The sequence below is a fragment of the Schistocerca piceifrons genome, chromosome 4, assembly GCF_021461385.2.
Source record: "Schistocerca piceifrons isolate TAMUIC-IGC-003096 chromosome 4, iqSchPice1.1, whole genome shotgun sequence".
In the NCBI taxonomy this organism is placed as follows: domain Eukaryota; kingdom Metazoa; phylum Arthropoda; class Insecta; order Orthoptera; family Acrididae; genus Schistocerca; species Schistocerca piceifrons.
In genome coordinates, this window is record NC_060141.1 from 38185150 (window position 1) to 38203163 (window position 18014).

Here is an 18014-nt window from a genome sequence, read left to right on the forward strand (position 1 = left end):
ACGTACATTGATACCCAACATATTCACTATTATTATAGGGTGGCTTATTCTAGGTTGTACAGGTGGTTCCTCAAATTCATCTAGTAGTTCCTTTTGGATTTGTCTCCAACTAAAGTGATCGACATCTGTCTTCATTACATTTAGGTCACAGTGTGTAGGGGTTTCCTGAATTACATTTTCATCTGCCTTTTCCAGTCGGTCTATTAATTTTAAATCGAAACACCGCACAACTTCATTACATTTAGTTTGCTGAACATAACCCAAATTACTGTAGTCTGAGCGATTCTGCGCCTCCAGACCGGGCATAACACTAGTTACAGCTAAACTACTTTTACCATTATCGTCGGTTTCCTTCTCAAGTGACAACTGGTCACAGCTACTGGGTTCATCGACCCTCAACAGCCTACCCTCTACATTCCCACTTATCTCCTGTCCTAAATCTATTAGTACATTATCAACATCCTGCACAGGCACTTTAGATAAGAGCACATCATCTTCATCGTAAATATAAGCATGAATTTCTTCTGCTTCTTCACCTGTCAATTCAGTATTTTGTAGCTCTTCCCTATCGTTACACTGCCACGCCTTCTCTTTCTCTTCCCACTTAGAAAGCGTCTCTAACACGGTATCTATCAAATACTGTGAGTGATCTAATATTTCTGTTGTATCCTTAGATGCTACCGACACTTCATCCACCTGTTCAGTTTGAGTATTCTGATCTGTCTTACCAATTCCCTTAACTACTGGCATAGGAAAAGTAACCGCCTGGTGAGCGCCAGTGTCCTCATAGACGGGAACTAGTTTTCCTGCCTCGGCCTACTGCTGTTTCCTTTAGTTTCATTATAGTTAGCTGGCATAGCATTACTTTCCGTACTGTTGTTTACATGCATATTTCTGTTTGGAACAAAATTATTATCCCTTTGACGCCATTGTTGGTTCTGATAATTATTTCCCCAATTCCTACCTCTCTTATGATGGCGAACACCTACTGTTCTGATGTTTACATTGCCATTTTGCTCGTTCCTAAAATTACTACTATTGTTATTAGCATTTTTGTTATTACGTGCTTTCTCCTCATTGGCAGCAACACGTTCTACACGTTCCAGATACTCAATGAAACGATCCAGATTGTCTCTAGGGGCAGATATAATTCTAGTTTGCCAGTACCATGGCAGTTTGGCTTCAAGACCCAGTATTATCATTTCAGGTTTCAGTTTTTCGTCCAAATGCGATAAACGTGAAATCCGTGATCTAGCAAACTCTTTAATAGATTCCTTGCCTGCATTGAAGCGTTTTCCACTCCAAAATTCTCTCAACACTTCATTTTGCTTATTACTAGACCAATATTCATTAATGAAAGCTGTTTTAAACTCCGCTAATGTTTTACACTTCAACATAACATCAGCTGACCAACGCATGGCGTCACCTGCTAAATGGCTTTTAATAAATGAGATTTTCTCTCGTTCAGACCAAGTCGGTGGAATCACATCTTCAAAATCGTTCCAGAAATCTAGTGGGTGGATATTTTTATCTGGATCAAACCGCAAGAACTGCCGACACCCGATAAAAGCGGCATTTGCAGCTACAACTTGCTGTATACTACCATTACCAGAAGTTACTGAAGCTACTTTACTCTCAATGTTAGCACTTATATTTTCTACTTTCATTTCCACATTATCTACTCTTTGTACAATATGAGTAGTATCAGTTTTGATTGCATCTATGTCTGCTTGACATATGTTTACTTTTATATTAACATCTTTAAATCTATCTGAGCACAGTTCAGACTCCACCTCGATCTTTTCTGTTAACTTGTGCTCCAGCTTCGCATCTTCCATTTGGAAGTCTTTGCGAACCTCAGCAACTTCGGATTTAAATGTTTTATACATTTCAGAAAACTGTTCAGCAACCTTTTTCTTAATATCTTCATGATTGTAATCAATTTTATAATTCAAACTGTCTAGATCCACTTTCAACTTATTGGAACCAGCCTTGAAGGTATCGTCCATTACCTCCAATCGTTTATTAAAATTAGTTTGGCTGGCCATAATCTCATACTTTAATTCAGCATTATTGGATTCTAATTTATTGTTCATTGCCTCAAACCGCATATTAAAATTTGTTTGACTGGCAGCTATTGCTTGTAATATAACATTTAGATCAACAGCTCCAGCATCATTGGGTTGCTCACTAGCTGGCTTTTTATCACACTCAGGTGACGAAAAACTAGCTCCAACACCAGAATCATCAAAACTAAATGAAACTTTTGATTGATTAGTCATATCTAACTGCTCCTTCTTAAACTCTACCATCTCTGATGACTGTTTCATTTTTAATTCATCAGAGAAACTATCATCCAATAAATTTACAATTTCTACTTTCTGCTTTACTACAGGGGTCTCTATTATTGAATCATTGCCCCTTCGCACACTACTGTCAGGAGACAATATTTCATATTTCACCTTAACATTACTACTTTCATGCATATTTACTCTTGAACCGTTGTCTGGACTTACAGTTCCCTCAACAGACATAGGTTCTGATTTAAGTTTAACTTCAGTTTCTTTTGGCGGTTCCATCGCCGACAGTCTTTTAGTGCAGGTTAGTAAAGTTTTTAACAGCTTTTCACTTAACTTAGTTCCTTCTACATGACGTATGGCATTGCCGGCGCGGCGTACCAGGATTCCTGATGCGACGTGGCACGTTGAACTGCAGACGGCTCTCCGACGGCTGTTGTGTGTTTGCGTGGCCCGCAATTGCAGGCGCAGCGCCGGCTGCTCCAGCGGACGATTGCGGTGCGGCGAGACTGGCTTCTCGCGATGCCGGCAGCACCGCTAGACTCAGTGCCAGCTCCGTCAATCCAGATGTGTTGTTAATCCAATTGCGTCGTCCACATGCACACGTAACACATTCACTGTTCTATACTCAGTTGCGTGTCGCATTTCACTCGCGAGTCCGAATAGTAAAAAAAAAATCACTTTCACTTAGTTGAATTCCCGGCCGATGCACCATATGTGGGGCGGCGAATAACTTTGTAAAAAAAATCTGATTGCTGCGTAAATGCTTGCATGTTGAATCAGTTTCTGGCTTTTAGAATGTTGTTAATGCTGTCTTTCGCCGTTCTCAACACTGGCTCTCTATTTACTTTTTAGCACCCAGAAAGTGATTTAACAAAACGTGAAGCCTGTAATAAGAGTTCCTAGTGCCCACTTCATCTGAGAATACCATTATACCTGCAGCTTATAGCTCTGAGGAATTAGGAGATTGTCCGGGATTTCTAATCAAAAACGATTTTCCAAAATAGTTGAGTATATTCTGAAAGTCACTGATAAAAAACACAAGTATCCCTACAACCTAACTAACAGAGCAGTTCAGAGTCTAATGCGCTGATGCAACTATAAATGTCCGAATTAAATGTTAAAAAAGAATGCTCGTCATAATTTGATGAAAATATTTCATCAAACGCCACGCTAAATAATTGGTAGAATGTCTGTCCCGCGACGGCACGTGAAAATACGACAATACGCAAACTGAAGCTAGATAATGAAAATCATCCCAGAATTAACACTTCACTTGAAATGTTTTCATGGTTCCGCGTATCTCTAGTAACTTAATACGGCACCCGAGGCTGTTTGTAGCAGTGACACTGATGCGACGCGACTCCCAACACAGATGGCGTGTCATTCAGCGTCTGGAGAGAACTGGGGCCTTTCTTCCTCGCGCAGCGTTCTTATATATAAAGCCGCGGTGCGGACGGCTAAGGGAACGCCTGATCTTTTCGGCTCTCCCGACTAGCCGCTGGGCTAGTAACGCACCACTTCAAGTTACATAATAATTTATAGCTTCTTTTGCTGATGGCCGAAGAAGCTCTTAATTTAAATGTGCATTCAGCACGCAGGTAAGTATTGATAATAAAATTTTGACGTGGCTGAGTTAAATATTCTGGGCGAGAGAATTAATTAAATTACACTGTACGCAGTAGATGAGCTCTGAACTGGCCCTTTTGAGATCCGCTATCGCTATAATTTTATAGGTATTCAAAAGAAACTTTACACATCTTCATAGTCATAGCGGACCTCCAACCTATTTAAATCTAAACATCCTAGCCTTATTTATTAGCCTACTTAATCTATCTTGCTTCCTTCAGTTTTGAGACGAAAACCACAAAATCATGAATTTCCACTAAAATCTTAATTTGTGAAATCCAAAGTACTGTTTTTATTAAATCATTATGAAAGATGAATCTAAATATAAATTTTGAAGTCTCTAGCTCTTTTCTGTTGCGCCAATGATTTTTTCAGAAAAACGTCCAAATTTCGAAAATGGCTGAAGTTATCGAACTGATATTTAACACGCATTAATTTAGTATTATTCCTGACATGCTAGAAAAGTTTTAGGTCATTTGCTTGATTTTTAAGGTATTGCGCAACATTTATGACGTCAGAGCTAGTTACAGAGTTACAGCAGACTGGCTGGCACACAATGGAAACTGATGTGAATTTACTACAGCGTGAGTAGGCTGCTTCCCTACATAACAATTTGTCATCACTGAGACAATTATCACAGTGATTAAGAATGCAGTCATAGTATTCCAAGTCACATACAAGAAATTTTATAAGTTCTTTATATGTTTCTTCAGTGTGTTCCACATCGAAAAGCAGTTTTAAATTTTGGTGGATACCACACTGAATGAGTGCCTGCAGCACCAGCTAAAATACATCATTTTGGTCTAAGTAAACAAAATTTAGAAAAATCGATTTTATAGTGAACAAAATTTAGAAAAACAAATGTTAATGTTTGGTTACTCCCATTTAAAACAGTATTATAGTTCTCTTAGGTTGCAGAGGGTAAGTCTTTTTCGCATATACAGATTCTTCTGAATGCTATCTTTGTCTTTTACTCCTGGTAACATTCGATTATATTCATCATTTAGGTAAAGACTTCATCAGTGATCATTTTACCTCTTTTTGGCTTAGAAATTGATAAAATACCCATATTTGTTTTCAGTTTCCTTGCCTGTCAAACTACATACTCACAAACTTCGAATTCTTCCTTTTTTTTCTAATTCTGCCTTTTTTTCTATTTTTTTCACTAAGACGGAGGAGCTAGTGTCTAAACTTTTATTCTTTCAAACCTCCTTACACCAGCTACTTTTCTGTCATTAACAGTATTATGGCATCAAAATCTGTGGCTTTCTTAACATTTTCATCATCCATTCTATTCTCTCCACTGCCAGAAATTTCAAGGTTGCAATCCAATGCCTGGTACACTTTTTCTTCCAAAACATGCTTCACTTTTTCTAGCTTCCATTTGCCATTTCAGGCCTTCCTGTGATTTTGAATGCAACGAAGTTTCAAGGGAAAGCACTGCAAGGCATTTAAAGTTTTATTTGCATCCTTGATACTTTGACTTTTTAGCACTGACTCATGAAATGTCACCTCTGTGTCACTGGCGTTACTTTCATTTCCATCACCGATTTTAGTTTTTTGTTCACAGGTCTTATAACGTGTTGTATGAAGTTTTTTCTCTGGTTTAACTTAGATTCTCCTAGCACACAATGACTTCAAGAATTTTTTAATTCTGTGCCTGTGTATTTTGAAATGATCTCAGCACATATTTTGAGGGATTTCAAAAACCTTTTAGTAATGGTAACTGTGATTTCCACATATAGTTCTTTGTTATTATCTGGAAAGTTTATATTGGGTCATAACACTACCAAATTTTTTGGTTTTAACTCAGCTCTGAAAATTTTTGAAGAGTTTTTACTCAGGTGTAGTTCACCAAAGGACGTGGTGTTGTAAACAATTTTCTGATGTGGCACAAATTCGTATCTTCCATTGTAAGTAACTGAGCACTACATCAGTTAAAAATATACTACCTTACAAATAGAATGATAAATGACTGTGCCATAAACAAATATGACCTGTCTCACAGAAAGAAAAAGAGCAACTGAGACCAAATGGACTGATTTTGCACGTCAGTGATATTTAGCATTTCAAGTCCGTGACAGTTGCAATGGTTTCATTCATACACGTGTTTCAAGCAAGCTACTGCAAACACACAGAACACTGATGTTTAGCTGCATACATAAATATGATATATATTATATTCTTTCAAAAATCACTTAATTAATAAAACAAAATAAATTTTTCACACATAAGATTAATTTGTCTGCTTAAAATAATTGATATTTAAATATCAAAGAATGGAAACTCCAAGTAGGAATATCAACAATGTAGGAAAAGACAGATTGTTACTTACTGTAAAGAAGACACGTCAAGTTGCAGACAGACACAATTAAAAGACACTCACACATATCTTTCGGCACAGTCTTCATCAGCCACAGCCAAAGAGACACACAGACATGCACCATTCTCTCTCTCTCTCTCTCTCTCTCTCTCTCTCTCTCTCTCTCTCTCTCTCACACACACACACACACACACACACACACACACACACACACACACACACACACACACACATACACACACAAAAGCAAGTACACCTCACACACACACGACCGCCAACTCCAGCATCTCAGGCCAGAATACATCACATGGGATGGAAGCAACAATCTGGAGGGGCTGGGGCTGGGGAAGGGCTAGGGGCAGAGGGAGGGGAAGGGATACTAATGTACAAGTGGGGAGAGAGGAAAATGCTGTCTGGTGGGAGTGCAGAGTCTAGAGTGCCAACAGGCGCAGTGTTAGGAGGTTGTGGGGCACGGAGGTGGAGAAAAAAGGAGCAAAAAAGGAGAGGAGCGGGAAAAGATAGGCGGATGCATTGGCAGAGGGCAGCAAATAAATAGGATGTGGATTGAGAATGGGGAGGAGATGATAGGACAGACAGGGTGGAAACTGTTGGGTGAACGGTGTATGGACAGTATCTTACTGTAGGTTGTGGCTGCGATAATTATGATAGCAGAGAATGTGTTGTAAGGATAACTCTGATCCGTGCATTTCGGAAAAGCTGGTGGTGGAGGGATGGATCCAGATGGCTCGGGTAGTGAAGCAGCCATTGAAATCAAATGTGTTATGGTTAGCTGTATACTGTGCCCTAAGGCTGTCTACTTTGCTCTTGACCACAGTTTGGTGGTGGCCATTCACCCTATTGAACAGCTGGTTGGTAGTCATACCAGTATAAAAAGCTGTGTGATGACTGCTGCAGAGCTGGTAAATGACGTGGCTGCTTTCACAGTTGGCCCCAGCCTCTGGTCAGATAGGATAAACCTGTGACAGGACCGGAATAGGAAGTGCTGGGTGCGTGGATTGGGCAGCTCTTACACATGTGTCTTTCACAGGGATATGATACCTATGGCAAGGGATTGGGATTGGGATTGGCATACGGATGGACTAGAAAGTTGTGGGGTTGAGTGGGTGATGGAACACCACTTTAGGAGGGGTGGGAAGGATCTTGAGTAGGACGTGACTCATTTCAGGGAATTATGATAGGTAATCAAAACCCTGGCGATGATGTGGTTCATTTGTTACAGTCCTGGGTAGTATTGGGCGATGAAGGGGACACTCCTTTGTGGATAGTTCTTGGGAATGGTGGGGCGGATTGGGGGTGTGAGGGGAAATGACATGTGAGATCTGTTTGCGGACTAGGTCTGGGGGACAGTGTCTGTGTGTGAAGGCCTTGGTGAGATCCTCAGCATACTGGGCAAATGAGTTTTTGTCACTGCAGATACACCATCCCCAGGTGGACAGGCTGTATGGAAGGGATTTTTGGTGTGAAAGGGATGACAACTGTCAAAATGCAGGTACTGTTGGTTGTTGCTGGGTTTAATGTGCAGATATGCAGATGGAGCCATCAGAGAGGAGGTCATCAACATCTAGGAAGGTGACATGCTAGTTTGAGGAGGACCACATGAAGTGGATGGGAGAAAAGGTATTGAGGTTGTGAAGGAATGAAGATAGGGTATCTTGGCCCTGACTCCAGATCATGAAGATAGCATCAGTGAACCTGAATGAGACCAGGTGTTTGATGTTTTGGTAGGCCATGAAAGTCTCTTCAAGATGCCCCATGAAAAGGTTTTCATAGGAGGGTGCCATGAGGGTGCCCATGGCTGTGTTGCGGATTTGTTTATGTACCTTCTCTTCAAATGAGAAGTTCTTGTGGGTTAGAGTAAAGTTAGTAATGTGTATGAGGATGAGGTAGTGAGTTTGGAGTCTGAAGGATGTTGGGAAAGATAGTGTCAGTAGTGGTAAGAGCATGGGCATGAGGAATGTTGGTGTATGGGAAGATGGTGTCAACAGTGATAAGTAGGGATCCAGGATGTAAAGGGGTGGGGATGGTGGAGAGTCAAAATGGTTTGTGTCTTTGATGTGATAGGCTAGATTAGGGGCAATTGATTTGAAGTGTTGGTCGATGAGTGCAGAAATTCTTTCAATGTGAGCACAATAACCAGCCACAAAGTGGCACCCAGGATTGTTGGGTTTGTGGATTTTGGGGAGCATGTAGAAGGTGGGTATGTGGGGTTTCATAAAGGTGAGGAGGGAAATGGATTCAAGGGAGATGTTCTGGGAAGGGCCTAAGGCTTTAGACAGGGACTGGAGTTTGTATTGGACTTCCAGTCTGACAGAGTTTGTAGGTGGAGGATTCAGATAATTGGCGATTCATAACAACTGAGGTGGAACCTTTACCTGCAGGTAGGATGATTAGGTCAGGATTTGTTTTCATGTTGTGTATGGATTTTCTTTCTTCTAGTGAAAGGTTGGTGTTCTGAGGGAGGGATCTGGTGAAGGATGGTGAGGCTAAGCTGGAGGTAAGGAATTCCTGGAAGGTGAGCAGCAGGTGGTTAGGTGGGATTTGGGAGGATCATGGTTGGATGGTGGTATGAACTGGACGAGGCAGGGTTCATTGTTGGAATTAGGGTGGTCTTGGTTGGAGAGATTGGCAGGAAAGAAGTGCTTCCATTGCAGGGGTCAGGAGAAGGAGAGTAGGTCTTAGACAAGTCCAGCATTATTAAATTTGGTGTAGGGCTAAAGGTGAGGCCTTTGTATAGGACAGAAACTTTTGTGAAGCTGAGGGTATTGGTGGAAAGGTTAACAACAGTGAAACAGGTATGTTTTGGCACTGGATTTGGATTTAGTGGAGGGCAGGCAGGGAGTTTTGGGGGATGTGGCAAGCTCAAAAGATCAGCTAGGCAGGATTTAGCTGTTATGAGGGGTGGATGAGGAGGAACATTGTGAGTACACTAGGGCTTGGATATTGGTGCTCTGAGGTGGCAGTAGGATATCAACAGGTTGGATAACTTATGGAGATGGTGTCTGGATTGCTCCTCCAAGTACTGGAGAGCAAGGGACTTAATTTCAGAGATGTTATGTGTGGAGTATGGATTACAGAGTAGTAGTGTCTTGTGGAGGGAGCAGAGGTGGTTCTGGGATGAGTGTGCCATGGAGATGTGTTTTTACAGTACCACATTTGCGAGAGCCAGGGATTGGCAGAATATGGAAGGGTAGAGGTAATTGTGAAAGGTGGGGTAGGATCCAGAGAAAGGAATCTTTAGTTAGGCTGTTTGGGGGGGTGGGGGGTGATTCCATGGTTTGGCAGCATTTGAGAAACGAGATGTGTGACTAGGTTTTAGACAAGGAAAGGGATAATTTTGTGAACTGATGAAGAAAGATGGAGCAAGAGTCCGTTTTGGCAGGAATGGTGTAAAGAAAATGGGAATGATGCAGAAATGGGCAATATGGGTGTTGATGGTTGTGAGAGGAGATGTATAAGTGAAAAGGCATGTAAAGATGCATAAAAATACACAAAAGACACTCAGAAACATGCATAGATATGCAAAAATATGCACAGATACACAAAAATACACACAAATACGTGAAAATAGGCAAAATATGTGAACCATGTGGAACCGCTCCCGAAATTATTCTGGCCTCCACCTACAGTAACATAGTGTCCCTACACCCTCCACCCCAGCAAGATCCACTCCTTCTTTCCTGTCATCTCCTCCCCATTATCATCTTCCACCCTGTTTATTTGTGGGCGTCTGCCAATGCAGCTGCCCGTCTTTCCCCATTCCTCTCCTTTTTTGCTCCTTTTTGCCCCACCTCTCTGCCCCACTATCTCCCGACACAGTGCCTGTTGGTAGTCTTGTCCCTGCACACTCAACCAGACAGCATTTTTCTCCCTCCCTACCCATATGCTACTGTCCCTTCCCTGCCACCTCCAGATTGCTGCTTGCATCCCATGTGATGTGTTCTGGTCTGAGATGCTAGAGTTGGCTGTCGTGTGTTCGTGAGGTGTGCTCGCTTGTGTGTGTGTGTGTGTGTGTGTGTGTGTGTGTGTGTGTGTGTGTGTGTGTGTTTTATTGACGAAGGCTATAGGCTGTAGACAAAAGCTATAAGTGAGTGTCTTTTAATTGTGCCTGTCTGCAACTTGATGTGTCTTCTATGTGCTAAGTAGCAATCTGTCTTTCTCTACATTGTAGATATTCCTACCTGGAGTTCGTATTGTTTGATATTTAAATATCAATTATTTTAGGCAGACAAATTAATCTTACATGTGAAAAATGTATTTTATTTTATTAATTAAATGATTTTTGAAAGAGTATAATATCACTTTTATCTGCATGCTTGCAGTAGCTTACTTGAAATCTGTGTATGAATGAAGCCACTGCAGTAGTCATGAGCATGTATTGTTGAACATCACTGACATGCAACAATCAGTCTGTTTGGTCTCAGTTGCTCTTTGTCTTTCTGTGAGAGGGGTCATATTTTCTTTGTGATGCAGCCATTTATCATTCTGTTTGTAATGTGGTATGTTTTAACTGATGTAGTGCTCAATGACTTACAACATAAGATATGAATTCATGGAGTGTTGGAAAATTACTTACTACACCATGCCATTTGGTGACCTACATCTCCAAGCTCTTCAAAACTTTTCAGAGCTGAGTTAAAACAAACAGATTTGGTAGTGTTACGGTCCAACACAAATTTTGCAGATGATCAAGAAAGAACTATATGTGGAAATCACAGTTACTATTACTTAAAGGTTTTTGAAAGCCTCAAAATCAAAAGCTTCATATACATCTGAGTTATGAGTATTTCTTTAGATAAGTACCACTTTGCATGGACATTCTCGCAGAGTGAAATTATCAGAACATCACCATATCAAAATGTTAATATCTAAAAAAATTATCTGTGACCAAAAAGAATTTCGAGAAGTACTTATGTTATAGGTAAAGGATAACACATAAAGTTTCATGAAAATATGAGATCGAGGGTTACAAATCCTAGAATTATTGGGTGATTTGACATGGAATGGCCCTGCAGTTGTCATAATGTAGAAATGGAGGGATTTATCTGATGCCCAGTAACTCAGGATTAGTGACTTTCAGGACAAGCCTGTAAGCATTTCCGAAATGGCTAAGTTTGTAAACTGTTTGTGTGCCTCTGTGGTTAAAGTATACTCGGCATGGCCAAATGGTATTATCCAAAACTGGCATCAAGGCAACTGGGATGCTTCATGGGCTGTAGATGTCAGGGGTGAATGATGTGTGTAAAGATACATACATGTGAATACACGTGCAACTATTGAGTGACTGACCATCCAGGTGAGGCAAGAGGCTACCAACAGAGTCTCCTCAACCACTGTTCATCAATAGTTACTGCATATGGATCTTCGCAGCAAGTGCCAGGTTCATGCACTTGTAATGACTGCCATTCATCAGCGATGAAGGCTGGAATTTGCATGCCAACACCACAACTGGATGTCCACTGAGCGGATACAGGTTTCCATTGCAGATAATCATGTATTATGGTGCATCGGACAGTTGTCTGTTGACATGAAAGGTGTGAAATGTCTTTAAACTCCCTGCCACATTTGCCAGAAGGATCCTGGCCAGAGGATGGAGAGTTGTGGCTTGGAAAGTTTTCATGATATTCTGGAAGGCACAGTCAGTGGACACAAGTATGCACCTATCCCTGGGGACCATGTCCACCCATATTTGCTGTTTGTTTTTCCTCATCACAGGACAGTGCAATGTGCCACACAGCTCGCAGTGTATGTGCAATGGGATTAGTATATCATACTGCCCCGGCCATCAAACTCCCTGAATTTAAATCTAATTGAGATTTTGTGGGAGCATTTCAGTGAGGCTGTTCGCATCATGGAGCCTCAAGGAGTCCCTGTCAGTACGCTTCAGAACCTCACCGACTCTCTTCCTGTGTTGTCTCACAGTGGTCCACAGTGCAAACGGTGGCAATTCAGGCTTTTGACAAGTGGTCGCATTAATGTGACTGGACGGTATATTTGGATCATTGTTCACTACCTTTTGATTCCCATTCGTGTGCTACAGTAATTGTTGGTGTTATTGTATTTGTTGTACAGAAATGATTATACTGCTTTTTTGTGAACTGTTGGGCAAGAAACCTCATTAATTCTCTGAGGGACATTAACAATTTCTTAAAATATTATTTCTAATCATATTAATTAAAACACTGTCATCATGTGCAAAAATCAACTGTGATGTATGTTACGTGGAAGGTGATTCACTTGTACAGGGAATAGAAATAGGCTCAACATTCAGCCCTGTGAGTCTACATTCCTAACGTCTCCCAAATCACTAAGATTTTCTCCCTTTCCTGCATCATTTAGATTATGCATCACCACTTTCTGTACTCATGATTCAAACCAGTTATTTGTAACACAATTAAATCCAAAGAATTTAAGTTTTTTAAAAAAAGAATGTAATGATCTACACAACAATATTCTCGATAGATAAAAAAATACAAACTGGTATCATTTTACTGTTACAGTTTATAATATTTGTATAAATGGCACTCTCAGTTCAGCAACCCTTCTGAAACCCATACTGTGATGCATTAAATAAACTGCTTCTTCTTGAGTGTGATACTACACTGAAATGAGGCATAACGAGTTAATGTGATGGGTGTATGAAGTATGTGACATACTGTCTGTGTAAACACTATTCTTTACTACTGTGTGTAAAAACACTTCTGTGAGAAATGAGATAATATTTGTAAAATTACACTGTTCATTTTTTGATGTGATACAGTTTTATTCTAAATGAACACATATAACTTCTGCAGATGTGGAAACATTATGAGAACATCAGCCTCATTGGCCCTGAAAGTTATGTGATATGCTGCAGAGGGGCAGCTCACCAGGGAACCACCAAACTTCTGCACTGTAATAGCTGAATGAACTTTGATTTTTATGCCGCATAAGACCACTTTCTGTTTGTTAATTGGTGATCATTAATGAGAAATTATCAGTTTGCATGGAATTCAGCTATTTCTGATTGTCGAAGTGTTATACTCTTCACTGTCCTCCATTTCCCATGTCATTATGTAGATGTAGATTAGGTTTGTGGCTAAAAAAAAGCAAAGAAAAAAAATTTTGCAATTGTATTCATTAGTAAGTGGTAGTAGCATTATTGTCCAGAGAAGTCTTAATTTCCCTGATTCATAGTGGACTGCCAGTTTCCAGCAAGAAGTACAACTCACTAATAATACGCCTCTCCATCCGTATACTGACCAGTGTTATTTTAGGGCCAGTAAAACCTAATAAATGTGGCATTGGTGGCATAGTGATACTGCAACACCCCATTTAATCAGTTTATGCCCTGAGGAAAGCCACTGTAACTCAGCTGAAACAGTACATTTTAGTATTTTAAGTATGTTAAAAGATAACACAGCAGTATACACCCCAGGATGTTTTTAATGAGATTGGCACCCGCTGCAGAAGTTTACACACTTATAACAATGCAATAATATTAGGAAAAGGATAGATTGCTACTCACGGTAAACATGACCCATTCCGTTGCAGACAGGCACAACGAATAGACTGTTACACATTGTAGCTTTTGACCAAAGCCTTCTTCAGCCAACACACACACACACACACACACACACACACACACACACACACACACACACACACACAAAAATCAAGCACACCTTATGACATTATGGCTATCAATGGCAGCTCCGACCAGAATCTGTCTGTCATTGCCGGTGGCGGAGGTCATGTATGCCTGACATGCGCTTGCTTGTATGTATGTGTATGTGTTTTCTTTGCTGAAGAAGGCTTTGAGTGGAAGCTAGTAACATTCTTTTCATTGTGCGTGTTTGCAACTCAGTGGGTCATTTTTACGGTGAGTAGCAACCTATCCTTTTCCTAATAATGTTAATATTCCAACCTGGAGTTTCTGCTTTTTAATGGTGCAATAAGGCTCACAACTGCAAATACATAAAAGTAATTGTTAGAATAAATATATGGTTTCTATATAGTGTCCCTAGACATTAAAAAGCTTGGTGACATCATGCCAGTAATCATGTTCAGTGTGTGAATCCTCATCTTGTTATTTTCTGACAGTTGTGGGATATATTATACATGACATGGTCCCAGAGACATGTTATAACACAGCAGTACATTTTTCTTAATTAAACCCAATCTGTCATGCCAGTGTACTGTTTGCCCCTGGCAAATGCTTTGTATACTAATTGATGATTCAACAGTGTTGATGCTAGTCAGTTCTAACCACATGACAAAATAGTAATTCACCCCTTCTTATATCAAACTCTTACTATTTGGAGCACAAATTCTCTCTTGTATTATACTCTTTTTACAAGATGTGCTACCATGTTTTCTATTCAGTTGTGCCCAACCTTTCTAGAATAACTCTGCCCTCTCCAACCCCCTCCCCCCCCCCCCCCTCACTTTTTACTTCTTCAGTTTTGAGAGGAAAAAAAGTATTATTCTTTCTTGAGTTTTGTTTAATGTTATATACTGTAATCCAATTGAGGCATACATTTCGTTAGTTGTGTAAACTGTTGCAGGAGAGTCACAGGGCCAGAAAGAAGAAATGACTGCTAAGCTCATAGATCTACATGGGAAACTCCAGGTTATTGCTACAGATTATCAGATATTACTACAAATGCTTATTGCATTCTTCAAGAATATGGCAGAGGTAATCATATTTGAGAAAGTTGCAGTGTTTATTTGTGTTTCTAGCTATACAAATTGCTAACTTTTCCTGTATATTGTCACAGCTGGAGAAGACAATAGAGAACCTGGAATCACAGTATAGACACACACGCCTGCCAAGTTCTGTGTCTGACATCGAGCTCTTGTTGAAAGAACATGAGGCATCTCGGCAAGCTGTCCTTGAACTTTTTAAATTCACACAAAATGAAAAGGAACAAATAGTCATTAGAATCAAGCAACAGGTGGGTAAAAATCCTTGAACATAACATCTATAAACATGTAATTTACTGTCATTGATCTTGTAATCCTATCTTTAGTATTTGGTATCATGCTGAAATGTTATTTTAACCTAAAATTTTATTTTTTAAATGACAGTTTATTCACTTTTAGCTGCTACTGCTTTTATCTCACTTTTGCATTTCCAAGCTTGAAAACTCATTTTAACCTGCTTACTGTTGTCAAACCTTGCCCTCCCCTCCCACCTCCCTCCCTCACACATAAACTTTCCTGTGCTGTTACATCACTGTCTGTTCCTTGATACCTTAGGATGAATGCTATCAATGGATTCCTTTTTTAGTCAGGTTGTACCATAAATTTATTTTCTCCCAAATTTGGTTCAGTACCTCTTCACTAGTTATCCAGTCTGCTCATCGAAACTTCTGCATTGTTCTACAGCAACACATTTCAAAAGCCTCTTAGAATGATCATTGTCACCTGCTTGCAGAAGTGATGTGCTCTGGAACATGGTTATTTCTATTACATTAATAACCTTCTGTACAAGTGCTTATGTATGACATTTAACTTTTCAAAATTTATAACAGATTTTGTTCATTATGTTAGGCATTTGTAATAATTTGTAACTGACAGACCATAAAACTTGTAACAAATCTTTGTTAAAAAGATATAGTGTGGTATAATAATTGTCAGTCTCAATTAGGGGTTGTGCTGCTTTTGCAATTCATCATTTCTATTGAAAATGTTCAAAATCTGACTTATTGTTTGTGTTCAAATATTAAATACTTCATTAATATGCACTTTCACCAAATGCATGTTTCCTTTCATTAAATATTTATATTGTCTTTAAGTATATTCAACAAGGCGAAAATTTTGTCATTTGTTCCTAATGAGATAGAGGTGTGGTATTTTAAATAACAACAAACAAACAAAGGTTTTAAGTAATTAGAAGAAAGATTAATAGATATTAATGAAATACTAGACTGTTTTTTGATCTGTTTCTAAATCTGAAAAGTTTCAGAATGACTGAACTGCTGACTTGCAAATAAACTTGTACTTATGGTATTTTTTAAAAAAAGGCTAAGAATTATATATTAATTAGGATTCTAATTTATCTGTTTTATTTTATTTGTAATACTATGATGTAATTCCTAGTCTGTCCAAAACCTTTAGAATTGTGTTTGGATAGCTAATAGTTTACCTTAATATATAAATTTTTAATTTTCCTCAGTGCTCAGTCTTGCGAAAACATGTGTGCTAATAATTATACATTTTTGCAGGAACCAGAAACAGCTGCTAAGCATGATATTGACAGTCTGACAAGGCTATTGGAAATAAAACGGATAGCATGGGAATCTGCATGGACAGATCGCAAACTGCAGATTGAGCAGCATCGTCAACTTTGTCAGTTTGATAGCGATTTACATCAAATTAATGCAACCTTAAATGATCTCAGCAGACAGTTGGATGCTATAAAGGGACAATATGGAGAATCTCTTGTCAGTGCTAAAGCCACATCACAGGCATTTGTTTATTTTGAAAAAACAATTGAGGTGAGTGAATTTTTTTATTCTACATAAGAAGCAGAATTTTATGACAGAAAGAATTTTATGAGATAAAGAAGAAATTGTCTAAGAAATAAAGAAGAAATTGTCTAAGAGAGTAAATGTTACACAGCTTTCGAAGTTACTTTTTTTTGAGTTGCATATTATTTAAGCACTGTTAGCAGTAATATCCACAACATTTAATAACATACAGTCGCCGAATAAAACTGAGATTTTGGACTAAAGAATCTATTGCAAGTTTAAAAGAGAAAATAGGTGCAGGAAAAAGCTGTAGGCAGTTGAAAAAGAGGTGGAGAATAAACTGAGAATTTCTTTACTTGCTTTGTATTGTTCAGTGAGGTCCTGCTTATGCAAAATCTTATCAGCACTTCTCTACAGTCACACGTCTCTTCAGTCACACAATTTACAGAATGTTCCTTAAGCCCACTGTTATTCTTTAACCAAATACAGTTTCCTTATGCACATCCTAGCCACATAATGCATTTCCCTGCAAGATACACTACATCATAATAAACTACAGCCATCTACTACAAAGGCTTAGATTAAAATTCATGTCACTGAAACTAGTACATCTGTATCATAAGAGACACATAATCTGCCACCAAAATTTTATCACATATGTATGTATTTAGGACCAAGTACTAAAAAATACTTGCCATTTGAATAAAAAAGTATGTAGTTTGTTTCTTATGAACACAAAAATGTGTCTTCAGATTATTGATTTTGATTGGTAATGACCATTGTACCACTCACCACTGACCAAAATCGATAATCTGAATAAAAGAAAAAGAGAATAATAGAAACAAATTCTACACTTTCTGAATCACGTTTTTTAGTCACAACTATGTCTTAGTTTGTGAAATACAGTCTACCTGTACAAAATTCGCCATTATCTTGTTGAGCAATAGCACTTCAACATAATGTAGGGACTTAGGTGCTTGTGGTAGCAGCTGTATTGTTCAAATGGTTCAAATGGCTCTGAGCACTATGGGACTCAACTGCTGTGGTCGTAAGTCCCCTAGAACTTAGAACTACTTAAACCTAACTAACCTAAGGACAGCACACAACACCCAGCCATCACGAGGCAGAGAAAATTCCTGACCCCGCCGGGAATCGAACCCGGGAACCCGGGCGTGGGAAGCGAGAACGCTACCGCACGACCACGAAGCTGTATTGTATAGATACTCATATAGAAAAAGCAATGAATCCATATTTTCCATACAAGAATATGTCCTTTAAAGTTTGTTTTTTATT

The 18014-nt window shown here is 39.2% G+C and overlaps 1 protein-coding gene across 2 annotated transcripts in view; it reads left to right on the forward strand.

Moving 5' to 3' along the window:
* LOC124796341 (titin) overlaps positions 1-18014 on the forward strand; it is a 1000763-nt gene that overhangs the window by 723500 nt on the left and 259249 nt on the right. For both annotated transcript variants that reach the window (XM_047260475.1, XM_047260476.1), the window contains 3 exons: positions 14814-14944; positions 15027-15203; positions 16476-16748. In XM_047260475.1, coding sequence (XP_047116431.1) covers positions 14814-14944; positions 15027-15203; positions 16476-16748 — 581 coding nt within the window. The remainder of the gene's footprint in view (positions 1-14813; positions 14945-15026; positions 15204-16475; positions 16749-18014) is intronic.